Source organism: Candoia aspera, chromosome 5 (genome assembly GCF_035149785.1).
Source record: "Candoia aspera isolate rCanAsp1 chromosome 5, rCanAsp1.hap2, whole genome shotgun sequence".
NCBI lineage: Eukaryota > Metazoa > Chordata > Lepidosauria > Squamata > Boidae > Candoia > Candoia aspera.
This window is the reverse complement of record NC_086157.1, coordinates 112,781,575-112,808,240: the sequence shown is the minus strand read 5'-3', so window position 1 is coordinate 112,808,240 and position 26,666 is coordinate 112,781,575. Positions and strand designations below refer to the sequence as shown.

The window sequence follows — 26,666 nt, the reverse complement described above, 5'->3', positions numbered from 1 at the left end:
TTTTTCTTCAACTTTTTTTTCTTGCACTGCTTGCATTCTCTTTGATTTCTTTCTTTTTCTTTTTTCTTCCTTACTTTATACTAGTTTGTATTAATCTTTATCTTCCTTTTTAAAAGTTTCAATAAAAATCATATATATATATAAATAAGAGGAAGTGTGCCTTCTCTGTACCAGTGCCTGCACTCTTGAATGAGGTTTCGAACGGCCCCCACCATGCCGCTATGTCAAAGAGCCCTCAACACCTGGTTCTTCGCCCAGGCCTTTGGCAAGGATGACTGATGCCCCCTCCTTCTTTTTTGTTCCCCTCTGGGTTTGTTTTCTTTGCCATCATTGTTCTGTCTTGTGCTGTGTTTTTGCATTGATTTTTGTTCTTAAATGTTTTGAACAATTGTAAACCGCCCAGAGTTGCTGGGAGTCGGGCAGCATATAAATTTAATAAATTATTGTGGTTGATCGCACACTCAGCCAAATATTTAGACTGGATTTGGCATTTTTGTCCACCTATCGAGTCCTTCCCAAGGACCTGGGATAGGCAGGTGCTGCTGTTTAATAATATTAAAGGTATCGTCGCAGGATGGAAGCTGTTCCAAGCAAAGCTGCCTTTTGCTATTGACTAATGGTGATTTGGTTAATGCTGGTGGTGGTCAAGGGGTGCTCCAGATGTGTTGTTGTTGTTGTTGTTGTTATATGTGAATGTTTTTACTGTACCTTAAAAATAGAATCCAGCAATTTTGTTACTGAAGATGCTTTTTTTTTCTTACATAGGCAGCAGTATAAATAAACCCAGTGGAATTTACTTCTTCATAAATAGTATAGAATTGCATTATTGGAGACAACGTGAAGCTACATTAAATGCACAATTATATTCAAGCATCTAGGGTTGCTGTTTTCTGTTTTTAATTAATTGCTATGGGGAATAGGATCACAATCAAGACTGAGTGGATGGGGAAAATGTTTATCTTTCTCCCTAGCTAGAACTTGCCTGCAAGGTACGTTTTAATCACTTGAGTGGATAACTGCTTAAGAAGCGTGGGCAATTTACTTAGGCCATGACACTGAAAAAATTAACTTTTCTTAATATTCTCCTATCCTAATGGTGGGGAGGGGGCTTGAGAATATGATTTTAAAAGGAACTATAAAACAAAACTTGGCCTTAAGTAAGTAAATTTGGCATTGTAAGTAAAAATTCCACTTTATTGGATTCACATCATCCCCTAAACCCAGGTTGCAAGTACATAATTGGAATATTCTCATAATACTGTACATGACATCCAAGGAAACCATAATACTGTATGCTTTAGCAGGATGTCCTGCTTATGCTACCTGCAAAGACAATGCCTGGTTTCCCACAATATACTACCCAAGCTCATATTAGACTAGCCCAGTGTTTTTAAAACGTGGCCAAGTTTTAGATGGGTGGACTTCGACTCCCAGAATTCCCTAGCCAGCATGCTCGCTGGCGAATTTTGGGAGTTGAAGTCCACCCATCTAAAACTTGGCCACGTTTTAAAAACACTGGTCTGGCATACTTAAGGCTGCTAGATCTGGGCTGCAATGCGCCACATGGCCACTAGATGGCAGGAAAGAATGTTGCATTTTTGCCATTCAGAGCTCGTAGCCTGCAATTTACTTTGGCTCCTGAACGTGTTAACTCTTAAGATTGAACAATGAAATCCCTGTAGTTTTGTTATTAACCAAACACTCTGTTTTTTGCTGGGAACTTCCGGCAGCACTTCCTCCCCCCCCTCCCCCTTTTCATTAAAATAGTGGCTGGAGAAGTTAAGAAAAATACTGTAGTTAATCATCTCCCACTTTCTTTGCAACGATCCGTTGCTAAAATTGCCATTCTCTTCCGCGGACGCTTTCGCCAAAAAAAACCCAAAACCGTGATTTTTTTTTCTTTTTAAAAGCAAATCGCTTGCTTTGCAGAGACCTAACAGCTGAGTTCGCACCACACGTTTTTGACTCATTTGCCTGGTTTTGGCTGGTCACCCCAAAAAACTGGGTTGCAAAAAAACCGAAAAATGCTCCCAAGAAATGTAATTTGACTCAATGAGATCTGTTTGTAACATAAAGGCGAATGGATCTCCCGGGGGGGCAAATTCCATCCAATTCCCTCGCTGCTCCTTTGTCTAAAACTCCCCTACCCGGTGGAACCAGAATTTCAAACGAGAAGCGAAGCCTTATGTCCCGCTCCGCTAGCCGTATCTCGCGTTTTCTCCTGATCTGACCCCAAGAGATGAAGACTTCCACGTTCGCTCCCTTGATTTCCGGTTGCGGAGTTTTCTATACGCCGCAGATGCCCAGTGGGAAAACAGGGAGGCGAAGGCGGTTTGCTTAGCGTGGGTCGAGCGCTCCCTGCTGGGCGGATCGGAATCCGTGGCGCGTGCTGTTCAGAGAAAGCTGAAGGCTGAGCAGGCACGCAGGACGACTGCAAAACCCTCTTTCCTTCACGTTTTGCTGCTCAACTGCTAAGAAGCAAAACCGCTCAGCAAGGATGAGCATTGGCTGGCTCCCGCTCAACTGGCGTGAAATCTCGGCTTGCTGGCTGTGGAGTTCATCGGCTTGCCCCATCCTACTACCCCTTCTGCCCCGCAAGGAAGAGCTGCGATAGGGGGCCGGAATTCGACGCGCTTCCATTCGCTCGGGTCTCTACAGACCCCGCCTGCCCGCCCCGCTTTGGGGACGGCGCGCCTCCCCGGACCACAACGCGGTCGGCGGCCGGGCGGGGAGGACTACATCCCCCAGCGTGCCGCGGGCGGCGGCGCGCAGGCGTGCTGGGCGCGCTCCCCTGCCATCTTGGCTGCTTCCGCGGGAGCCGCCAAACAAACGCGAAGGTGCCCGAGCGCGTCGGCCGCCGCGGGGCGGAGGGGTCGATGGTGGCGCCGGGGCGGGCTGGCAGGTGGGTCCGCGGCGGGCCGGCGGTCAGGGCGGCTGCAGGGGGACTGCAAAGCCCATCATCCCCAACCGGAGGGTCCTTCCTCAGCCTGCCGCGACTCTCATTCCCAGCAGCCGCGGCAGCCCCCTCCCCCCTCCCCTCAACTGAGGGGAGACGGACACGCACGCACACCCGCCCGCGTTCACGCACCAGCCCCATCATCCCCAGCCACCGCGTCTCCATCCTCCCCTGCCTGGCTGCCCCGCCCAAGGGGAGGGAGGAGGGACTCCGCGTAAAAGGGGGGGCGCGCGACTACAACTCCCATCCTCCAGAGCCAGCTGGTCGTGAGTAGAGGAGGGGCCCTGCCTTGATGGGAGGGGGAGAAGGATGAATAAAACTTGGGCGGGGGGTTCCTTCTTTTGACATAATTTGGATTTTTTGAGGGTGTGAGGGAAAAAGAGGAAAGGCTGGTGACTTTGGGCCCCCAGGCCCCCAGTTCTGCCCCCCTCCCACCGCTCTGAGGGCTCCTTCACTTTCCCCCTTGATTTCTGCACAGAGCATGACTGGCTCCCCCCCCCCCCTCCCCGCTTTGGGGCAAAATGGGGATGACAATACCTGGTCCTTTCCCCCTACTTGTCCTTAGATGCCCCCCACTCTTATCCTGGAGGGGGGGAAACAATGACACCCCCTCTCATGAGTTGTCTGTGGGGGGGGGTTTGCATCCCTTCCTCTAGTTTCCCCTCCTCCCTTTTTCCCCTTCCTCCCCTTTTTTGCATTTCTTCTTCTAGCTTCCCCTCCTCCCTTTTTTCCTCTCGTTTCCCCTTCCCCCTTTTCTTTCTTCTTCTAGCTTCCCCTTCCCCCTTTTTTCCTCTCGGTTCCCCTTCCTCCCTTTTTTTGCATTTCTTCTCCTAGCTTCCCCTTCCCCCTTTTTTGCATCCCTTCCTCTAGTTTCCCCGTTTTGTGGGGGGGGTGGGGGTGGGAATGTGGTGGGTGAGAAAAGCCCCATTGACCAATCCTGGGGTTCCATTTTTGATTATTGCTTTTTGCAGACGGGTCTTCCTTCCCCTGGCCTGCTCCCCCCCCCCCCCATTTTAAATCAGTTTGAAGGGCAGGCAAGTGAAATACGCTTCTTCTTTTGAACTTCCTTCTTGCTGAGGTTTTTTGCTGGGGGAGCCTCTCTTGGTGGCCCACATTCCCCTGTCAAAGGCGGGTGGGAGCCATTTCTCTCTTTTCCTTCCCACCGGAGATTCCTGCCTGCCCCCCTTCTCCCCCGCCCCCTTTTCCAGCCTTTTGGGGCTTTGCTTTTGATGGTGGTACGTCTCTCGGGCATCCTTTTCCATGCTTACTTCTGATCATTGGCAGGGATGCAGGGTGCTTTTGTGGTTGTCAGGAGAGAGAGTGCAGGAAGGATGGAAAACATTCCCCAATTTTTTATTTCTAATTAGGCAGGGTGTTTTTAACACCTTGTCCGTAACAGCCTCCTCCCAAGACTTGAGTTTGCTTCCTTGGGAGTAAGTCTTGCAGGAGGTGGTGTGCAGCATGAGTAGGATGAAGAGTTCTTCTCAAATCAGTGGCTCAGGATGACAGTGGGGTGTCTGGATTTTAATCGAGGTGGATGCAAACAAATTCCATCTTGATCCTGTCCCTTACAATTGCCCTGCACAGAGTCGTGCTATGTGTTGAGTTGGCGTCTTTGCTCCTAAATGTTGCCAAGTTTAGCCTGGGACAATTCAACCTCACCAGAAGTCTTCTAGGGGGCTGGATCAGGAAACTGTGGTTGGTCCGCCCTTGGATGACCTGTCTCTGTTGATGCAGGCACAATTTCTGTGTACGAAACTGTCAGTTGACTAGGCCTTTGCACTGTGGGTACCTCCTCCCCGACTGGCATCCTCCCTTCTGTGTCTAGATGTGTATTTTAGGAGAATGTCAACTGCTCACCTGGACCATCTGGACCTTTTTAAGATCCAGTGTCTATTGACTGATCACAATTTGGCCAAAGAGCCATTGGAGCAGGTCTGAGTGTGGTCGGTATTGAATGCAAGCACCGGTGACCTAGCAGATCTGGATGAGGATTTAAGGGACACCCAAAGGTGTCAGGGAATGCGATTGCCAGATAAACCAGAATTCATGCAAAGGAAATCAGGATGGCTCTTAGGAGGACACTGAATAAAGAGTCTCTCAGCTCTGCTTGCTTTTTGTGACACCCCCACCCCCACCCCTGTGATGCTCACCTTGCAGGACTTCACCTAGGCTTATGCAAAAGGTACCACATGGGTATGGTTTCTGGGAAATGCAGGAACTTTCTCTCATTCTGCTCGACCACACCAATCCAGCTATTCCAGGGTAGTCCAGCAGTTTACTCTAAGTGGATTTTCCAGAACAGGAAGTGGTTTGTGGTTGACTTCTGAACGACTGTCAGACCACCCCTGGAACTTCTGGACTGACATTCCACTTCTGGAATGGTTCATCTTCCTCATGCTTAACCTCGACCCTCAAACTCCAAAGAAGGAATTTGCAGTTGTCAACCAGCATAGGATCTACTCCTGGTTGCAGGTACCTCCAAGCCTTTGAAAGAACCATGTGAGCTTCTCTGGCAAGGAGAAACGCTGCGTTGGGGAGCCAAGGCTGGTTGGACAGATGCTGCATTCAGGCTGGAGGCCCATTGGAAGGTTCTGGACCACTACAAATCCCATGCTCTTAATTTGTTGGTTAACTGGTGGCATCAATAGGGTAGGTGGGACAGCTTGACTGTAGAAGCTGTTGTGTTGAGCATCACAACGGTTGTGGTTTGCCACAGGGACAGTTAGTTGGCTAATGATCCATGGAAGATTCAGGGAGGGCATGTGGTTGGTCTGTTTATTGATTGATTACATTTCTAGATCACTTCTCCAGGAACTCAAGGCAGCACACCTAATGCTCCTCCTTCCCATTTTTCCTCTCAACAACCCTGCAAGGTAGACTATGTTGTGAGAAGGCAGTTGTCCTAAAGTCCCACAGGGCATGTCTATAGCTAAGGTAGGACTATAACCTGAGTATCTCTACTTCTAGAGTAACACCTTCCCCACTACCCCATCCTGGCACTGGGGCTGAGAGACAGGAACTGGCCCAACATGGAGGATCTGGGGCTGACGAATTTCTATCTCCTTACTCCTAGTCCAGCCCCTTGACCACAATGGCCCTCTTGTTTAATATTTGCAATTTTGGAGGCAGGGAGTACGCCCTACGTTGCCATAATGTAAATTGGAGGGAAAAAAACAAAGCTGAAATTTCCTTCTCTGAAGAGTTTTTAGCCTCTTAACCTCCTTCCACATGTCAAAAGGAAGGTTCTGGCAATGGGTGAGTGTTTTTACTTGTAACTGCTGATCTGGTGATGGGAGCCCATTGCCTAAAACAACAAAACCTTTTGTGGGTTAAGAAGCGCACTTGAAATGGAGGGGGTTTCCCAGCTCTCTGACTTCCTGCAATTACCTTCAGGGGTGCCAGATCCTCTGCTTATATCCATTCCCTCTGGGGCTGTGTGTAACTCTAAGATTGCGTTGCTCTGTAGGACACAGCCCAGGTTGAGTCACTCCTTTGGGCTGTTGGGAGGTGTGCTGGGTGCCTTTTGGCAGTGGGAGGGTCGAAATAAATAGTTACAGCAGTTGCAGTCAATTTGCACTGGCAACTTTTTTCCTTCGGAGCAAAACAACCTGGGCATTTTCACTGCCAGGTTACAAAATGAAATGTAGATGGCTCTTTATATAGCCTTAGGATGAAGGGCTCAGCCACAGAAGGCCTTAACCCAGGCAGGGCTTCGATATTCTGTACCAAAAAGAAAAAAAGATGCGCCTTATTCAGATTTACTGTATTTTAAATACTGTAACAACACACCTGCCTGCCTGCTTGAAGAGCTGAAAGATAATACCCCTGTCCTTTGGATGGCCCCTCAACATAAACTGCCTTGGCTCCTGGTGTTGCAACCTTTTTTTTTTTTTGCATCATAGGGACTAGAAACTTCTTTGTAAAGAATGTTCTCAAAATGCTAGATTTTGCCCTGATTCCAGATTCTGCAGTTGTAGGCAATTCCAGAATAGACCAGTCCTGTGGTCTTACCTGAATTTTATCTCTCTCTAATACCAGAAGCATTTCTGCACAGAACTTTTGCTTCCAAAGGTCCCACAGCCTATGGCAAATGTGTATCTGTTTTGGTTTAATTCTAGCATGGCATTGGTTATACTATGCAAAAACTGAAGGAAAGGGGTCTGGCTTGTTGTAGAAGAGAGGACAGATGTGGGAGGAAGAATGAAGAACATGGACTAAAACTTCATCTCAGCCTCATTTTTGTATAAGAAGCTAGTCAGCTCTGCTGGGTGCAATACAGCTGTTCTGAGTAGTCCCAAAGAATGAATTAAAAGACAAGTGAGAGCGACTCAAGGAAACTTCATTTTCAAGGCTTCTGTTTCCAACACTGCCTGGGTTCACACAGGGCACTGAGCTGGGTCAGTGAAGGGGGCAATACCTTGTTGTATGAATCCACCAACCCAATATTGTGAGCTTTGTGGCTGTCCTTGTCTTCCCACAAACCCTGTAACTCCAATGTTTGATCCTCAGATAGCGTCATTCCACTCAGTCCTCTCAAAAGAATGCTGCGGGTTATAAAAACTGCATTTGGGGCTCCAGTTATCTGCCTTCCTGCCTTTTTACTGGCCCACAGATGGGACAGCAAAAACGCAGGGAGTGCGTGAGACCATTTGCTCAATTTTAAGACTCGGCTCCATACCTGGGGAAGCGATGCTGATTTTGTGACTTAAACCCTTGTGGGGCTAATGCTGGTCTTGCAAAGACCAGTTGTCCAGTGGAAGTGACTTTTGCCGGCGTCTCTCCCTTTTGTATTCCGTGATCTTCCCCTGGGGTGGCTTTGGGTGTGCGGTGGCATCATACATCATAGGCAGTTCGTCTTAGGAGACCTCTGCAGTTTCTGGCCATCGCTGCTTTATTGCAAGAGCTACCTTCCCCAGCAAAGTGCTGTCCAGGTGTTTTGGACCACAGTTCTGCAGTCAGCATCTGGAAAGGCTATTCTAGGGAGGATGTAAGGACTTGCCTGCTGGAAGAGGTCAGTGTGCCATCTGGTGGCACGGCAGCCAAGCAATTGCATTCAGAACCCTCACAAGGGTGGATAAGAAGGGAGACCATCCTGCAAGGCTTCCCTAGGCTCCCTGCAGCTCCTGCTAGGTGACTTTAAGTGACTTCACTCAGAAGGTATAACTAATCCAGCGAGATACCCCGAAGTAACCAGTTAGAATCTTCCTCAGCAAGATCAAGGAGCAAAGGACCGTGCCTGAGACTGAGCTGGTGTGTGGGTGGTGGGGGTGATATTTTTCTTTTTGCGAATATTTTCCTTTTTGTGAATCCATGTGTGTGTGAACACTTACGTGTGCAGTTAGCTTTCTTTGAGAACCCTCATTAAATATAAAATAAGGAGTTGTTCTACCGGATCCTTTTGTGGGGTTGAAATTCTTTGAACGCTCACAACCTACAGCCGAAGTGACCACTCTGTCCAATTTCTTGCTTCTGAGGTGATCCCCTGCAGATCAAATTTCTGCAGCTCAGGTCCTTTCACTTCCAGGTTGGCATTGGAGGAAATGGGCTGAGTGGGCAGACCTCTTTTGCCTACGTACGCCTTGTGTGCGCAAGGACCTTTGAGTCAGTCTTGACTCCTGGCAACTGCCTGGACAAGCCCCTGCAGTTTTCTTGGCAAGGTTTTGAAAGTGGTTTGCCCTTGCCTGCTTCCTAGGGCTAAGAGAGAGGGACTGGACAAGGTCACCCAACTGGCTTTATGGCTAAGGTGGGACTAGAACTTATGGTCCCCTGTTTCTAGCCCCGTGCCTTAACCACACCACCAAGCTAGCTCTCTGTGCATGCCCAGGCCCTTCTAAACAGCCTTTTCCTGTTCTTCGGAGCTGTTCAGCTGTTCTTGGAGGTGCTGTTCTGTCCCGCAGGGGGTGCAGGTCCCCAGGATCATTTGTGGGTACGGTATGGCATTCAGGAGATGGTGTGTGGGAGGTCTCTGCCCTGACGCGCTCTGGGCCTTTGCAGGGAGGCTGAGCTCTGCAGGAGCAGACGGACGGAGGAACAATGCCTGTGGTGTGGCCAACTCTTCTGGACCTCAGCAGGGATGAATGCAAAAGGGTCCTCCGCAAACTGGGTAAGTGAAGCCTGGGTGGGACATCTTTCCCGAGAAGGACAAGAATCTGGGCCTCAAGATGGAGAGTAGGTGTGAAGCATCCTATGAGTGCGATGCTAGAGCACCAGGGGGGAAAAAAAGGCTACGGGCAATCACACTCTGGGAGACCCCTGCCAAAGGTTTGGGGGCAGCAGATGACTCACCTCTGATTCCAGAGATTTTAATGCAATTCCAAGTGGGGTTTCTGAATGAACTTGGCTAGGATGGAACTAGCTTTCTTTTCCCCAACCTGGCGCCTTCCAGACGGGCTGGATTGCACAGCCAGGTCCCCGCATAATGGCGAAGAGCAACTGGAGCCTCAATCCTGCACTTCTGCAGAAGGATGGAACACTTTGACTTTGCGTCTGTGCCCTGCATCTTCTCTGCTCTTGCCAGAAGGAGTCCCAGGACTCTTCCTTGCAGTATTCTTGCAGGGAGAGATGGCAGGATACTGAGTTGCACCCCCTTATTGTTTTCTTTGACTTACTTTGAATCTCAGTCTCTCTCTCCTTCTCTTGGCGCTCCCCCCTCCATGTAGAACTGGAAGCATATGCTGGAGTGATCAGTGCCTTGCGGGCCCAGGGAGATCTGACCAAGGAGAAGAGGGACCTTCTGGGGGAACTTTCCAGAGTGCTGAGGTAAACCCACTTAGCCTGGATCGCTTGGCTTTCTCTCTGCTAAGAAAGGCTGCTTTGAATCAAAATCCACTTGGCAGTTCAGTTGCAGGTGCAAAAAATGCAGAGAGTGGATGGGGGGGGGGGGAAGGAGGAGTCATTTCCTCATAAGAAAAAAATTTAGCCTTTAGGGGATTACTGGGAAACCTTGCTCATTCACAAAATGGGGGACATAACTAGTTCTAAGCACCCCCGTTAAAGTGATAGGTAGTAAATTTACTACCACCTTCCCCTCCTGCATTACTCCTGTTTCCTTTTTGCCCTTTTTTGCACAGACTGGGTTGCCGTTGCACATAATTTCTATTTCCACCAAAGGCTCCGGTCATAGCTGTCTGGTTGAAGCCCCACTGACGTCACATGCCACATCATTCTGCACATGTTGCAATTAATGTAATTTGCATCGTTTGCAGGATTGACATCATGATGTGTGCGATGTCACGCTTCCTTGGCTTCTCAAGAACCGCTGCTTTGATGCCTGTAACTCCTGTGGTATCTATTCAAGGAAAAAATGGGAATTACGATCAAGCCCATCACAGAACCAAGTTTTGAGGAAACCGTTTTAACCTCCAAGTAACAGGGTCCCCCTTCACAACAGGCTTGCAAAAGGGGAATTGTTATGATTTTATTGAAAAGCAAGGGGCAAATAAGCCAATAAGTAACCAGCAGTTAAAAGGTAATCATGTAGCCTAATACAGGTAGTCCTCACTTAACAACCATTTGTTCAGTGATGGTTCAGACTTATGACGGTGCCAGAAAAACTGACTGACAACCTGTCCTTGCACTTACGACCATCACAGCATCCCCATGGTCACATTCATTCATTCATTCATATATATATTTATATTTATATTTATTTATTTTGAATTTTGTCACCACCCATCTCACTTGAGTATGACTCTGGGCGGATTACAGTAAGACTAAAACAAATACAGGTTAAAATACAATAAAAACAGTAATCTTAAATAACAATATAAATATAAAATCCATGATGGGGATGTTAAAATGTTTTTAATTAGATGCATGTAATCCACGGGGGCATCTTCGAGGCACTAACCACCCCCAGGATTGATTATCCCTCCTGCTGCCCCAAGCGAGGTGGCAGAGCCAGGTCTTCACCTTTTCCCCCTTCACATGATCACGATTTGGGCGCTTGGCAACCGGTTCACATTTATGACCATCTCAGCATCCCATGGTCACATGATCGCCATTTTTTACTTTCCTGGCCAGCTTCTGGCAAGCAAAATCAATGGGGAACTGCATGATTCACTTAACAACCATGTGGTTCACTTAATGCCTGCAGTGATTCACTTGACGACCACTGCAAAAAAGGTCGTAAAATCAGGTCAGATTCACTTAATGACCGCTTCGCTGAGCAGCCTAAATGCCAGTCCCAAATGTGGTTATTAAGCAAAGACTACCTGTAGTGAGAGACTGGGCAAATTCTGGTTTTCACAGCCTTGCTGAGTTTTCAAGTGGATATCTGTTGACTAGGGTGCTACCTGCGAAGGGCCAAACGCTTTCCAGCACTCTGAACAAGTAGATGTCCATTCCACCTTGAAAGTCTGAAGTTAAATTTGATCTATGTCTTTAAACAGCATTTCAACGGAAAGACACCGGGCAGAAGTTCGGAGGGCAGTCAATGATGAACGCTTGACAACTATTGCACATAAGTAAGATGCAAGTATTATGAAAACTTTATAACCAGATCTCAGATAAAGGAACATTTCTGGGGGTCTCTTTTTCCTTGAGGGCTCTGTGCCCAGTACATGCTTGACACTGATAATTTCTTTCTTTATTAAATTTTTACCCTGCCGCAATCCAACAGATGTTTAACAGCTTACAGATACGGTAAAACAAAAATACAGATACACAAAAGGGCTAAAACCCTGAAGCCACATAAAACATGCAGTGCTAGACAGAGAGGCCTCACAGTCCAAACACCCTCCAGAAGAGCTTGGTTTTCAGTATCTTCCAGAAGGTGGCCAAGATAAGAGCAGATCTAACCTCAAACAAGAGGTCACTGCAGCGCCACCACTGAGAAGCATCACTTGCGTGTTGCCCCCCCAACCTCCCAAAAGTGGGGAGCAATCAGCTGCTTCTCCCCACTCTTGTAACAATAGGGCAACCTTCAAGTACAGGTAGTCCTGGACTTACAACCATTCATTTAATGACGGTCTGAAGTTACGGCAGCCTCAGAATGGGTGCTTGATGGCCTGTAAAGTCCTTCGGAGCATCGCAAAACATTGCACCACCACTCCGTGGTCACATCACATTTTGGGTGCTTGGCAAGTGGCTCGCGTTTATAACCAGTTGCAGCATTCTGCGGTCACATGATCGTGTTCTGCAACATTTTTGCCATTTTCCAGCAAAAAACACCCATTGGGGAAGCTGGATTCACTTAACAACTGTGGTGATTTGCTTAATGACTGCCATAAAAATGGTCGTAAAATCGGGTCCGGTTACGTGATGACTCAACTTACTACTGCAACGACTTGTGATGGAAATTCTGGTCCCAATTGTGGTCGTATGTCGGGGACTACCTATAGTTGAAGACATCCTAGAGGACACCTGTCCACTTCCTTGGAAGAAAGACATCCCAGAAAACGCAGCTAGATGATACTGCAGTCATCACTCTAGACATGATTGGTTTACTGAATGCAATATGTAAACCCAGCCCATGGTTCATTGTGCAGATTCTTAACTGGTGGTTTCCAGCAAGTGAAAATAATGGATCAGGGAAAGCATAGTAATTTAGGTGGAGAGTGAACAGGCTGTTTCTAAAGCTGTGGGTTCCCCTTCAGCATGTCTGGGCCCAACAGCTCTTCAGAGTGGTCCATCGAAGGCCGTCGGCTGGTTCCTCTGATGCCCCGGTTGGTGCCTCAAACAGCCTTCACCGTCACGGCAAATGCAGTGGCCAACGCAGCCCTCCAGCACAACGCGTCTCTCCCTTCCCCTGCAGAAACAGGAAGCAAAGAAGGTGAGGGTAGGTGTTCTTCCTCTTCTCACAGGATGGGGACGGGGAAAAAGGGAGATCATTTTTGTATTTGGAAGCACCAAGCCTTGAACTGGGGTTCAGCATACTTTGAAGACAGGCAGGTGCTATTGTGTGATTTTGTGGGGCCAAAAATGATTTAAGGAAGCAACACTTGTTTTGAAAACAAACTAAAACTTGTGTTTTCTCTTCCTCTTCAGTCGTGGTTTGCTACTCCTACACAAGTACCACCTCAACACCAACGTCCACCCCCGTACCAAGCGGTAGTGTTGCAACAGTTAAGTCCCCCAGACCTGCCAGCCCAGCTTCAAACGTCGTCGTTCTCCCAAGTGGAAGTGCTGTTTATGTTAAAAGTAAGTGTATTATACGCCAAAATAGAAGGCCTAGACTTGAAATAGTATAGAGATGATCAGAACATCAGTTACGACCTCCAGGCAGCCTGCCTGAATGCTGACGCAGCAGCTCAAGTTTGGATTGGAGGTTCAAGTAGCCCATTTTGAAGTCAGAACACTTCTGGTACCCTTGGAACAGATCATTTCAAGTTACAGGTTAGAACACTTGTACTCCTCATTTAGCGACCACAGTTGGGACCGGCAACTCAGTCACTAAGAGGAAAATCACATGACTGTGACTGTGCTTATGATTTTACTTCAGCTTTCCTTTTTCCCTACTCCCCCACCCTTTGGAACGCTCACCCCGGCACTGGGATAATTAGCAAGAAAGGAATTAATGTTTGCATTTACGTTCATTGGAGAGGATGGGATTACAGGAGAGTAAGCAGCTGCTGAGCTTGCCAATTGGAAGGTCGGCGGTTCGAGTCCGCGTGATGGGGTGAGCTCCCGTTGCTAGTCCCAGCTCCTGCCAACCTAGCAGTTCGAAAACATGCAAATGTGAGTAGATTAATAGGTACCGCTTCGGCGGGCAGGTAACAGCATTCCGTGTAGTCATGCCGGCCACATGACCACGGAAGTGTCTATGGACAAACGCCGGCTCTTCGGCTTTGAAATGGAGATGAGCACCGCCCCCTAGAGTCGGACACGACTGGACTTAATGTCAAGGGAAACCTTTACCTTTACCTTTAAGCAGGAACACAATGGGGAAGACACATTGAAAGGAATGTGCTAGTGCTGGCTGTTTGCCTAGCATGCTCCTTTGCAGCCTGGAGCTGCTTGCCCCCTAAACAAAAAGCCAAAGGTGTGAAACAGATTAAAGTCTTATCAGTTACAGGCAGCAGCCAGGAGTTGGCTAATTAAGGTCCCAGAGCTGAGCTTGTTAACTTGTGGTTAGCATCTTTGGGGGAAGCTCTGGGGACTGGAGAAAAACAGCTCAGGAAGGGATCACTTGTTTAAGCAATCTCTCCGCTCTGCGAGGGGAGGAAAAAAAAAGAAAAAAATGGGTCAGGCACAGGACAGCACCTACTAACTGTCGGTAATGATGAACACGTGACTGAGAGACACTGTGAAGACTGTAAATGCAGGCATTGGTCACAAAGTTCTTTTTTCAGCACCATCGTAATTTTGAGCGGTCGCTGCATGAGGCAGTCAGCAAGCGAAGTCTACCTGTAGAATATTTTGTACATTCTTGTAGCCAAGGACCCATGGCATATTTACTCTTAAGGAGCAAATCCTACTATGAGGGCTTTGGCAAATCTGCAAGTTTGATTTTCTCAGATTCTCATTTTTCCAGCCCGGCTTGCTCAGCCCATTTCTGCGCATTTCATCCAACGTATACATTTTATGCGAGACATTCTTCACAGAGAGGTGCCTTACATTCTCTCGTGCTGTCTGCCTTGGTCACAGATTGCAACTGGGAAGAAGTGAGAATTTTCTCTGAAGCAAGTGTGGGTTTTTACGTGCAGTTTTGGGGGGTGCAAATGGGAGAAGCTTGTATCTGAAAGACAACTGCAGAGGGATCTCCATTCTCTCCGCCAGCTAATCCGTAAAATGCTTTAGAACAGAGCTTTTCAACCCTGAGAACTTTTGAGATGTGTGGACTTCAAACTCCCCCCATGCTGGCTGGGGAATTCTGGGAGTTGAAGTCCACGCGCCTTAAAGTTGCCAGGGTTGAGAAGCACTGCTTTGGAACGTTGTTCTAGTTTGACCACCTGGATCAACTGAATGAGAATCCAAAGTACGTGCTCTTTGTCGCAGGTGTGAGTTGCTCGGACGATGACGAAAAGCCCCGCAAGAGGCGCCGCACCAACTCCTCAAGTTCCTCTCCTGTCCTCCTGAAGGAGGTCCCCAAAGCCGCCCCACCGGTCACCAAGACCATCACGGTGCCTGTGGGGGGCAGCCCTAAGATGAGCAGCATCATGCAGAGCATCGCCAACTCCTTGCCGCCCCACATGTCTCCTGTGAAGATCACCTTCACCAAGCCCTCGTCCACGCAGACCACCAACACCACCACCCAGAAGGTCCGAGGTGGGATCAGGGTGGTTTGTGCGGAAGCTTATCTCGCCCTACCAAATGGCTGGGCCAGAATCTTCCTGGGGATGAGCAACTCCAGCTAGAGAACGCAGCGGTGTCATGATGCCGCTTAACCCTTCTGGCTCAGCATCTTGAAGATGTTGCAACGTCAGTTGAGATCAAAGGCCACGTCTCCCAGCTCTGCTTTGCCTTCACCCTGCCTGGGGGACCCCTTGTCCTGGAAACACAGCAGCACATTTGACAGCTAGCCAAAGTTTCTCCATGTTCTTTTCCAGGTAATCATTGTGACTACGTCGCCCAGCTCCACTTTCGTCCCCAACATCCTCTCCAAGTCTCACAACTACGCAGCTGTCACCAAACTCGTCCCGACGTCCGTGATTGCTTCCACCACCCAGAAGCAGCCCGTGGTCATAACGGCTTCCCAGTCCTCTTTGGTTAACAATAGCACCAGCACCACAACAACTAGTCTCACCACAGGGAGCTGTTCCACGCCGTCTTCCACGCCCAGCACAGTTGCAGTGACCACAGTGGTGTCCTCCACGCCCTCTGTGGTTATGTCAACGGTGGCACAGGGTGAGATGCTGCCTGATTTGAGGAAGGGTGGGAAGGGCCAGTAGCTTAATGGCAGAGAATATTTGCTGTGTGCCAGACATTCCCTCTTCCGCCGAGCAGAACCTTGGAAAGCTAATGTTCGTGCGCCTGAGACCACTTCCCAGTTAGAGGAGGAAGCAGTGGGGTTAGCAGACGGACAGGAAGTAGCTACACCTGTCTTAAACTCTGTTCCTGAGGTGCCGTTGACTTCATAAGAGGAAAAGGAAGCTCATCTTTAGAGCTGGCATGGAACCAAAGCAGCCGTAGACCCAGGATGGGCTACTTGCTCTAACAGTGGTTCTCTAGGCTTCAGGCAAGATTGTGCAACTGACTTCAGGGCTTGGGAGGCATCATTGAGGACCTGCTGGTGATGCTGAACTTACCAGCTTGTCTGTTTTTTTCTTTTGTTTGTTTTAGTTTAAGCAAACAAAAAACCATGACAGTTGATTCACAGAGCCTATCAGATGTTTAACCCAGTGAAACCTTGATTTAATGGACTAATTAGGAGGAGTGGGTGGCCACAATTCCCGATTGTCCAGATGATGTGATTTGCATCAATCTGCATTATTTGCATAATTATATAATCACCTGAATGATGTAAATCACCAGTGATGTCTTAAAATTAAGATAAAACTAATAAACGTTTTGTCCATTGTCTTAGGAGAATGTCCAGAAGGACATTTTGTCTGTTGCAGCCAGAGTCCACTAAATGGGTCTATTAAATCAAGGTTTTACTGTCAAGCCTTTTTTTTTTCTTCACTGCCAAATATTAGAAGAATTGCACTGCTGGTACTTGGTTGTTTGACCCCAGATTTCAGCAACGTGGCTGATGGGTGAGGAGATACCCAGCTGGCTACAAAAAATGGCCAGAGGGAACCCATTTCACCCTTAATGGATCAGATTTAGTCCAAATCATGCAGGAAAGTAGGTGAGGAACTAGGGAAGGGCAGGGTGTTGGCTCTCATTAAAGACAAAAGTGGCCTAGATTGAGGAGGGTAGGGCAAATAATTAAGCCAGCATGCCAGTAGGTTGTAGTCTTCAGATGGTGGATGTTGTGATGCAGTTTCACACAATGGTGAGAACAGAAACTAAATAAAAATGTAAAGTACTGGCCGTACTATCTTAGTTTAATTACCAGATGTTAATATATTTTCATTTCCCTTTTTAAAATCCCCTTCTATAGGTAGTCCTCGACTTACAACCACAATTGGGACTGGAATTTCCATCATAAGTCATTGCGGTCATAAGTTGAGTCACCACATGACCAGACCCAATTTTACAACCATTTTTATGGCAGTTGTTAAGTGAATCACCTCAGTCATTAAGTGAATCCAGCTTCCCCAATGGGCATTTGTTTTGCTGGAAAATGGCAAAAAAGTTGCAAAACACGATCACATGACCACAGGATGCTGTGACTGGTTGTAAATGTGAGCCAGTTGCCAAGTGCCCGAAATGTGATCATGTGACTGCAGGGGGAGGGATAGTGCAACATTTTATGATGCTCAGAAGTGCTTTACAGGCCATAAAGCACCCATTCCAAGTCTGTCATAACTTTGGCCCATCGTTAAGTGAATGGTCGTAAGTCAAGGACTACCAGTACTCTTACCTTTCCTTGTACTTTTGTAAACCACCTTGACTCCTGTGAAGACAGTGGTATTCCAAGGTTTGTATAGAAATAAAAGGAAATTTAAAAACACACCTGTAAATTTGTACCCTTTCCCTCTTCCAGGCGTGTGCACGTCAGCGATCAAGGTGGCCTCAGCCAGGCTACCTTCACCCAAGAGCCTGGTGGGAACACCAACCCAGATCCTCGCCCAGTTTCCCAAGCAGCAGCTGACTCCAGCTTCACCTGCTGCCCCACCTCCGCCCCAGCCGCTCCCACCCCCCCAGCAGTCTCCTCTGCCACCCAACATTAAGCCCACCATCCAGATCAAACAAGAATCAGGTATTGTAAAACGGAATATATTGTCCTGGTGATGGGCGGGTAGAGGTTTGGGATTGGGGGCAGATTTAGGAGAAACTGGCAAGAGTCAATTGGCGTATGTGTCTGAGAGGGGCCTGGCTTAGATATCTTGGGTGTGTTTCATCCCATTGCGCAGCAGAATCCCAAGTCAGGGTCTAGGAAGTGTAGCCCCAGGCCTCTGTTGCTAGGAGATATATTGGGAAGATTTACTTATTTATTTATCATATTTTTATCACTGCTCATCTCCCTCCCACGGGGGACCCTGTGTGGTTCACAATAAAAGAATTTAAAATTCAATAAAAGCAGAAATAATATCAGTAATCGATAAATATGTTTGTTTATTGATTATTGATATTATGATAAATATGGCTTCATAGTTTCTAGCAGAAATTTAGAAGGGCTGAGAAGCCTGGTTGCCCATATTTGTGTCTTTTGTGGGACATGTGTTTGGAGGCATTTCTGGAGAGAGAGTCCTTGACCACCTCCCTCATCACCACTGATATCCCTCGTCTGCTGTTAGCAAGCCCTTTGTCGGCTGGAGCAAAGTGTAATCCAGATAAACAGGAAATTTTCAATTTTGCAACTACATGGTAGCATCTTAGGAGCTCAGGATGCAAAGGATCTGGTCAGTGCAAAGTTGCCAGCTGAAGAAGCTGACCTGTACTGCTTGGTGCAATTGGGGCGGCCTTCCTCACTCTGGGGCCTTCCAGATGTGCTCTGGAAGATGTGTGACAGCCGTGCAGGCAGCATTCTGGCTTCAAAGTAGTCCGATTTCAGTGCTCCAACACCTGTTTCCAGAACCCCCACAAAAGTCCGTTTAGGGCTCAAGAGGTTCCGTGACAGAACATTTTGCACACCCCTGGACTTTTAATCCAGGGCACCAGGTTGGAGAAAGCTGATGTTGTCTACTTTTGGTTTTCCTGAGATGGAGGAAAGTATCCTAGATTGCGGGGGACTTGCTCCAAAATTTTTCTGGACCTATCTGAGTTGGAGAGGGCGCCCCTCCTGCCTTGCCCAACTGGTTGGCAGTAGTGGTGCTTGGTCCTTTCCCCATCTGCGTTGCTTGCCCACTGTGTTATCCTCACCGATTTTCCATTAATTTACCTTGCTCTGAATTTTGATGTTCTGTTGACCTACTCTAGGGCATTCGCTGCATCCTAAACTTTCCCTGATTTTCTCCCCTCCTCTCCCTCCCTTCTAATGCTGGCCTTGCCACCTCATTGACGTCTCTTCCCCAGGTGTCAAAATCATCACTCAGCAGGTTCAGCCCAGCAAAATCCTCCCCAAGCCGGTCACGGCGACTTTGCCCAGCAGCAGCAATTCTCCCATTATGGTAGTGAGCAGCAATGGGACCATTATGACCACCAAGCTGGTCACAGCTCCTGCTGGTGAGTAGATCTTTCCATCCTGGCCAGTTTCAAAGCCAGACAGAAGTGGGGGCAAGTGACAGTTCTTTGAGGTCTTCAAACACGGAAAAGTTAGCTCTGGAGTCAGTTCCGCAGGGCGGGGGCTGGAAATCACAAGGTTCTTTTTAAGCCCCAGGTTGCCAGCTCATAAACTAATCTTCACAGGGCAAACCTAGCTAGCTAGCTAGCTAGCTAGCTATTATTTGTTTATTTGTTTATTTATTTAATTTTCTATTCCGCCTTTATTATTTTTATAAATAACTCACGGTGGCAAACATACCAAATACTCCTTCCTCCTCCTATTTTCCCCACAACAACCACCCTGTGCAGTGAGTTGAGCTGAGAGAGAGGGACTGGCCCAAGGTCTCCCAGCTGGCTTTCATGCCTAAGGCGGGACTAGAACTCACAGCCTCCTGGTTTCTAGCCCAGCACCTTTACCTCTAGACCAAACTGGCTGTCTATTAAAAAAAACACTTTCCCAAGGGCCACACTAACCAAGCTAACTACTGTATGTTGTATAAATGCAGCTGCAAAATCTTTAACTGGCCTAGTTAAGACATGATTGTATTAAACCAGAATGGTGTTTCTATGGTGTTGAAGTCTCATTGTGTGGGGTGAACCCAGATGTAGTATGTAAGCGATGGTTTAGAGCAGTGTTTCTCAACCTTGGCAACTTTAAGATGGCTGGACTTCAACTCCCAGAATTCCCCAGCCATCTTAAAGTTGTCAAGGTTGAGAAACGCAGTGGTTTAGAGCTTAGCTTGATGCATAAGCCTGACCAATTGTGGCTTAATCAGCGTAACAGAATCCGGGCCATGGTGAGCAGGATGCATATTTTTTATTTATTTATTTATCCAATTTGTCCCTGCCCATCTCCTCCCACTGGGGGACTCTGGGCAGTTATAGCCGGTTTGCAATCCTATTACTCAGGGATATTTTCAACCCCTTCCCGGGGATTTAAAATAGGAGCTTATTTGGAGATAATTACGTAAAGCCCATCTGGAGCTTTCTCAGATTCCGGACCTGAGATGAAAGGCAGATTTGGAAACTCAACAGTTTGTGGGAAAACCACAAGTAACTATCTGAGTGTGTGTGTCTGTGTGCATATGCGTCTATATAAATATTTTTGTTTAAGTGAAAAAAAAGCTTTTTAAAACCAAGCAAAGTTGCCTAACTAAATTTAAAAAGAAAAAACAGAGGTGGTTTTGAGCTTTACCTGTTAATTGCTTTAAAGGAAAACACTTATAAATGTACTTTGTTTTGGACAAACTAAGATGTTTGGAGGTAATGGAGCTTGCAAGGCACAACATCCCTTCTCCAAAACTCAGGATTTGAAGATCCCCAATAAGTAATTCCCTCTGATTATCCTGGTGGATCTGTCAGTCACCCTGCTCATCCTTCTCTCTCCATTTCTACTTACTGTGACATTTACAGAGAAGCAAAAGCTAAAAGTTGTGTGTTTTTGCAGACACAGAACCTTCCTTTCTGAAATGCTCCATGATACCAAATGATGCAAGAAGTGTTTTAACGGCCCTGCTCTGGATTTGTTCCCTTTGGAAAGTTTGAGCCTTCTTTGCTCTGACAGCCACAGAGTTTGGTCCACAATTTGCCCGGATCTAGTGCACATCTCTACTTTTGGGCCACCTCAGTGGGGAATACAGATGTGTCAATACAAGGCTGGGCCCCACTCTTCCTGTAAGGGCACACAGTTCAAAACAGAAGCACACTGGAGAGAAAAGTTCACTCTGGCCTGCATCTTGACATGCGAGTTGTCTGTTAGTGTGCTCTGAAAAACCTGGGCAATTGTGAAAGTTGCCTTCTGCAGTCCACATTGATGAAGGACCTGCCTTCTGTCCATAGTTGTGACTTTTGGCTACAGAAGGTCAAATTGCTTAGGCGGAGGGAAAACGCATTTTTTACAAGTTTTGGCCACAGATGTCTCCACTTGGTCTTTACGGGTGACGTGCAAATCAGACCATAAATGGATATCTTATTCTGGTTTGTTTTTTTGCCTTTAAACTAGGGACTCAAGCAACTTACACCCGTCCTACCGTGAGTCCTTCCATAGGGGCACGGGTGACGGGCACTCCAGGTGCAGCCACTTACGTGAAAACCACCAGCGGCAGCATCATAACCGTCGTCCCCAAATCACTTGCCACGCTGGGAGGCAAGATTATCAGCAGCAACCTTGTTTCTGGTAGGTAGGCACATGCCATTGTTGAGTTGGAAACAAAGCAGGAAAAAAAACCTGACGTTTAGAGAATTGTGGGTTGAGGTACCCAGCTGATTTCTCTGTGAGTTTGCTGTTTTAGGTTTGGCCTTAAGAAATAGGCCCAAAAGGAAGGCAGTAGAAATCCAGCACGGAAAGGGGTTTGGAAAAGACAGCCTCAGTGTGTGCCTTAGTGATCCAGGACTGTTCCGTTCCTAAAGAAATCACTTGTTCTTGGTGCAGTCTATCTTATCTGCAGTAAGATAGCCAGCCGGTATGGCAGAGTTTTTAGAAAGGCTACAAGTGGCCGGAATTAATCCTTCCTAAACCCATCATTGGAAGACATATCTGGCCTCCTAAGGCAGAAACTATCTGTTTCCACATTGTGCATTTCCTAAGGCATGCTGGCTGGGGAATTCTGGGAGTTGAAGTCCCCACATCTTCAAGTTGCCACGGTTGAGAAACACTGCCTTAGAGCATTAAAAGGTTTTGAACAAATGGGGAATTCTGGGAGTTGAAGTCCCCACATCTTCAAGTTGCCACAGTTGAGAAACACTGCCTTAGAGGATTAAAAGGTTTTGAACAAATGGGGAATTCTGGGAGTTGAAGTCCCCACATCTTCAAGTTGCCACGGTTGAGAAACATGTCCTAGGCGATGGGGATGGTGAGAAATGCTTGCTGGAGCATGCTTTCCCTCTGCGCATTAATTTTGGGGAGTGGTTCATCTTGCCTGATGAGAAATGAAAGGAAGCCTTGACAGGGAGAGTTAGTTACTGCAGCCTTTCCGGTGGCTGAAGTTGGAGGCAGTGCATCTCAGAAATAAATTGGGCAGAAAGCAGACAGGCCAAATTCTAAAATCCCAAGCCTTTAAAAGCTGAATTTTAATCACTCAAAGTCTGCCAAGATTGAAAGTCAGAATCCTGTTCCTAGCCATATCTGCTTCCTTGACAGTCCCTTTTGCATGCTGGTGTAACTGCAAACCATAGTTTATTGTTACAGCTGGGAGCTTTTGGTTTGTGGAGGCCATCTCTTCTGCCTTTGAGGGGAGATGGATAGGAGATTTCACTTCAGGTTCACAACAATCCAGGAACAAACTGTGGTTAGGAGTTTTGGCTTGCAGGCCATTGGTGCTTTCTGCGGGCCATTGTTAATTTATTTATTAGATTTGTATGGTTGCCCATTTCAAATACATGCCATCAGAACATTTGCAGAATAAGTTCATACCTCTCTGGATTTATTTCCTGCTGTGGGCATCTCCCAACGTGGACATTTAACAATTGTCAGTAAGTACAACATGGTGGGTTGTGATCATGAGGATTGCAAAGAAGTGGCGCTGTTGGGGAAGAATAGGCATAAAAAGCAAGCAAGCACAGCGATGCTGAGTGAGCCTTGCTATAGAAGAACTGAAGAGTTCAATTCAGACTTTCCGTATAATAAAAATATAACGAACCCTTGGCTGTAATTAGTGCCAAGTTTTCACAACCCCTCTGTGCTTTCTAAGAAACTCCCCACACAAGCTGGCCGTTTCCCAAGCAAATGCCACTGTTTATAGACCAAGCTATTTTATTTTCACTTTTTTTTAAAGGTAACTCCTTGATGAAGACCTATTTTCAGCAAAAAGGTATCCAAAACTTGCACTGCTCTAGAATCATTTGTCTGATTTCTTTCCGAGGGTCATGGCAACTCCGGATGTTTATGATCTTCTTAGTATTTCTTGGAGGACTCAAAACAGTCGGCTCATCCCAGGCCATTTGAGACAATGTAGTATGTGTTTTCTGCTCCCCTGGGCGGGAAGAAAAAAGAGTTATTAAGCTGAAAGTTAATTCATTGGTCCCCTTTTTTTCCCCATTACCATGAAACTTGACTCAATTTGGGATGGTGTCCATGGCTGAGGAAATTCCCCCAGTCCACAGTAGCCATGCATTCTGATGCACACATGCAGGGAAGTCCCGTTAAAGACACAAATCAGTGTTTTCTAGGGGGAAAGCAATGGAGTACTTGTACAGTTTGATTCCCTCCGTTGTGCCAAATGGGGAAGTGGTTCTGGGTTCTCACTGATGCATCCCCATTCCCACATTAAGAAAAGAGAGAGCTGCAGTCAGTGTTTTCATAAACGATTGCCCCTGTAATGTGCCAGGACATAGCGTTGTTCCTCCTTCAAATCAGTAGTCTTTGCTATTTTCCTTCTCTCAAGGAACCACCACCAAAATCACTACAATCCCAGTTACTTCTAAGCCCAACGTCATAGTCGTGCAGAAAACAGCAGGAAAGGGGACCACCATTCAAGGTCTTCCGGGCAAAAACGTAGTCACAACGTTGCTAAACGCAGGGGTAAGTACAGATCAGCCTGAGAACAGCAGCGCCAACAGCTGGTGGCTCATAAAATGATACTGTGCGCTCAGGGGTCGTGTCAGCAACCCTCCCTCCCTCCCTCCCTCCATTCCTTCTCTCCCCTTCCTCCCTTCCAGGAAGCTTTTAGACCCTTATGCAAAACATTGCATTGTTAGTTCTTGGATCAAATGTTCAAGCAGAGTTTGTAGCTGCTGCGGCAGCCCTGTGAGAAATCAGTCCCTACTCTCTGCGTTGGAAGCCCTCAGTTCCACGTAAAAACAAGCAAAGAAAAGGATGACCTCTCTCTTCCCAAGCCCTGGGCAGTTGCCCTGAATTGGAATAGACCAGGAGTTTCCAATCTGTGGTTTGCAAGTGTCCTGGAGAGAGTTCAGCGCAGATCTCTCTCTAAACCAGAAACAGTGTCGGAAAAAATGAAAAAATAATACAGCCCTAGGATCTGTGATGGTCATCCATGGTTAGCCAGGATTGAAGGCACATTGGTACAACACTGCTTTTAATGGTTTTCTAAAATTGAGGTTGGGGCATTAATCTGAAGAAATTTGCCCACTGTTGCCCTGTTGGGGTAGTCTCACTTAAAATCACTTAAAAGCTGCCCAGAGTTGGGCGGCATATAAGTTTAATACATTATTATTGTTATGTCGGGCAATATTTTAGGCAGGAACACCAAAGTCTTGTAAGATTTGGTGGACTTCTGAGATCTTGGCCACTTTATTTGTTAGATCAAATGAGTTTTTATTTAATGTTGGGGTCTGGGTTTTGGGGGTTTTTCGGGGGGGTTGGTTGGTTGGTTTTTTGCCTCTGACAAAAAAGACAAGAAGTTTGGTTTTTAAGGAATAACATTAAAATGGCTTGGTTGATGTTGACTCTTCTAGAAGCATTTTGTTGGTCCCTACTTCTTGAGATGATTATTTGAAAACCTCTGCAGAGCAAGTGACTTTAGGTGACTTGAGCAAATGCGCAAAGCTGTTGGATGCATAGTTGTTGGCTTTTTTTCTTGCTTAGTTTTGTTAGGGCAAGGGTTTTCAATTTTTTTTTCAGGCCACAGAACCGGTCCAAAAAAAAAAAATAGATTCCCAGCACTCCTAATCAAGAGGCAAAGCTCTATTGATAGAGAATTAGCTGCATCCCCACGCCTTTGAGTTCTGCCAACAGTGTTTGAAAAACCCTAACCCTTAGGGCAGTGTTTCTCAACCTTGGGAACTTTAAGATGGGTGGGCTTCCACTCCCAAAATTCCCTAGCCAGACAGGCTGGCTGGGGGATCCTGGGAGTTGAAGTCCACCCATGTTCAAGTGGCCAAGGTTGAGAAACACTGAACTAGAGCATTGAAAGATTCTAAACAAATGTTCTCAGGGAGAGAAAACCATCCAAGCCGTTCCAGCTGGAGCAAAGCCAGCCATCATCACTGCCACCCGGCCCATTACGAAAATGATTGTCACACAGCCCAAAGGAATTGGCTCCAGTGTCCAGCCAGCGACCAAAATCATCCCCACCAAAATCGTATATGGACAGCAAGGGAAGACTCAGGTATGCCTTAAGGCCTTTCTTTCATTCTTGGATGAGACAAGGGTAAACATATTCCACCCCTCCACTTCCCTTCCCTCATCAACGATCGGTGGACAATTTGGAATTTGCTTCCCAAACTCTCCAAGGTTTTGGCCTTGCGCTTGAGATAATGGAGGCAACAGAGTAAGTCTGTCCGCACCCAGTTCAGGGCATCCACCCCTGTCATAAGCAGCTGTTCAGTGTTACCTCCAAGAACAGCTTCAGTTTGCCCTTTCTCCTGCTGGTGCCCCAATTTGCTGTGGGAAAGATGTGCATCTGACTTCTGACCCCTTAAGCAAGAACTCTTTGCTTCCCTTGTAGGTCCTTATCAAGCCCAAGCCGGTGACCTTCCAGGCTACAGTGGTCAGCGAGCAGGCGAGGCAGCTGGTGACGGAGACACTGCAACAGGCATCCCGCATGGTGGAGACAGGGAACGCTTTCCTGCCGGAGGTGAAGGAAGAGCCCCAGGCATATACTGACAGTAGCTCCTCTTCCATGGAGTCCGCCCAGGGATCCCAAGGTGAATGGCGCAGAGATTTCTCTCGGCGGTCAGCATGGGGTTGGCATGTGCTGGAGATGGCTTTCCTGTCCCTGTGAGCTTTCTGTCAGCCTTTCCAGGGAGAAAAAGCTCTGGCCCTTCAGACTGTGCTGGACTCCAGATCCTATGAGACCCAGCCAGCACGGTGAACTTCATAGACGTTACCATCCAAAGATAGGAGCATTTTTGCCCCACAGATACCAACCCCCAGGTTGAGAATTCCAGCTGCCCCAAATGGAAATTGAAATTCTGGGAATCGCAGGACAGCAAAATGGGGGAGGGGAGGAATTCCCCATTGGTCTCGTAGTCCAGCATTCGACGGAACTTGGGGGCCAACTCAGCACAAGCCGATTGCTACCAGGTTTCTACCAGAGCAAGGTCTCTCTCTGTTCTGTGCTGTTTTCGTCTTCTGAGTCGCTAAATGGGTTCCGAATGCTCTCAGCTGGCCCAGGGAGTGATGAGTATAATGAGTGGAACTGAGATGGGAAGGGCTATGCAAATGTACTCTGTGGTCCCCAGGTAGTTGAGACCTAGTGCAGGTACAGGTCATGACCAACAAGACCACCTAGGTTCAGATGGAAGCAGAACCTACAGTGGCAGTCCTTCCTGGTGTTTGTCACTCCTTTAAAGTCCCAACGACCATGTTTCCCGGGTGACCTGGTGAGTATGCCAGGGCCTTGAGAACAGCACGTACCCTGCTGGACTAGCATCCTTGATTACAAGTTAGTGTTGGCTTCCTCCCATTTCCATTTGTTATTGTGTTATGAAGCGTGACCAGCCACAAGCATAACAGAGGGACATGGCCACAGAGGGACCACAGAGGACGTTTTTTGTGAACGCTCTGTGGTTTGGCAGAGAGAGGCCAACCTAGGCTGATGGGAAGCCTTTGTCC

The 26,666-nt window shown here is 47.4% G+C and overlaps 1 protein-coding gene across 6 annotated transcripts in view; it reads left to right on the top strand.

Moving 5' to 3' along the window:
• The first annotated feature begins 2,734 nt into the window (after positions 1-2,734).
• Positions 2,735-26,666, top strand: part of EMSY (EMSY transcriptional repressor, BRCA2 interacting) — a 41,279-nt gene continuing 17,347 nt past the window's right edge. For 2 of the 6 annotated variants that reach the window (XM_063305966.1, XM_063305971.1), the window contains exons 1-15: positions 2,798-2,902; positions 8,954-9,062; positions 9,619-9,718; positions 11,350-11,424; positions 12,556-12,737; positions 12,947-13,099; positions 14,897-15,159; positions 15,448-15,745; positions 17,493-17,708; positions 18,965-19,114; positions 21,156-21,329; positions 22,927-22,962; positions 23,536-23,672; positions 25,045-25,218; positions 25,558-25,756. In XM_063305966.1, coding sequence (XP_063162036.1) covers positions 8,993-9,062; positions 9,619-9,718; positions 11,350-11,424; positions 12,556-12,737; positions 12,947-13,099; positions 14,897-15,159; positions 15,448-15,745; positions 17,493-17,708; positions 18,965-19,114; positions 21,156-21,329; positions 22,927-22,962; positions 23,536-23,672; positions 25,045-25,218; positions 25,558-25,756 — 2,227 coding nt within the window. In that variant the 5' untranslated portion in view covers positions 2,798-2,902; positions 8,954-8,992. Of the gene's footprint in view, positions 2,903-7,241; positions 7,599-8,953; positions 9,063-9,618; positions 9,719-11,349; positions 11,425-12,555; positions 12,738-12,946; positions 13,100-14,896; positions 15,160-15,447; positions 15,746-17,492; positions 17,709-18,964; positions 19,115-21,155; positions 21,330-22,926; positions 22,963-23,535; positions 23,673-25,044; positions 25,219-25,557; positions 25,757-26,666 lie in introns of those variants that run through there. The other 4 variants (XM_063305968.1, XM_063305969.1, XM_063305967.1 and 1 more) reach the window with 4 other exon arrangements.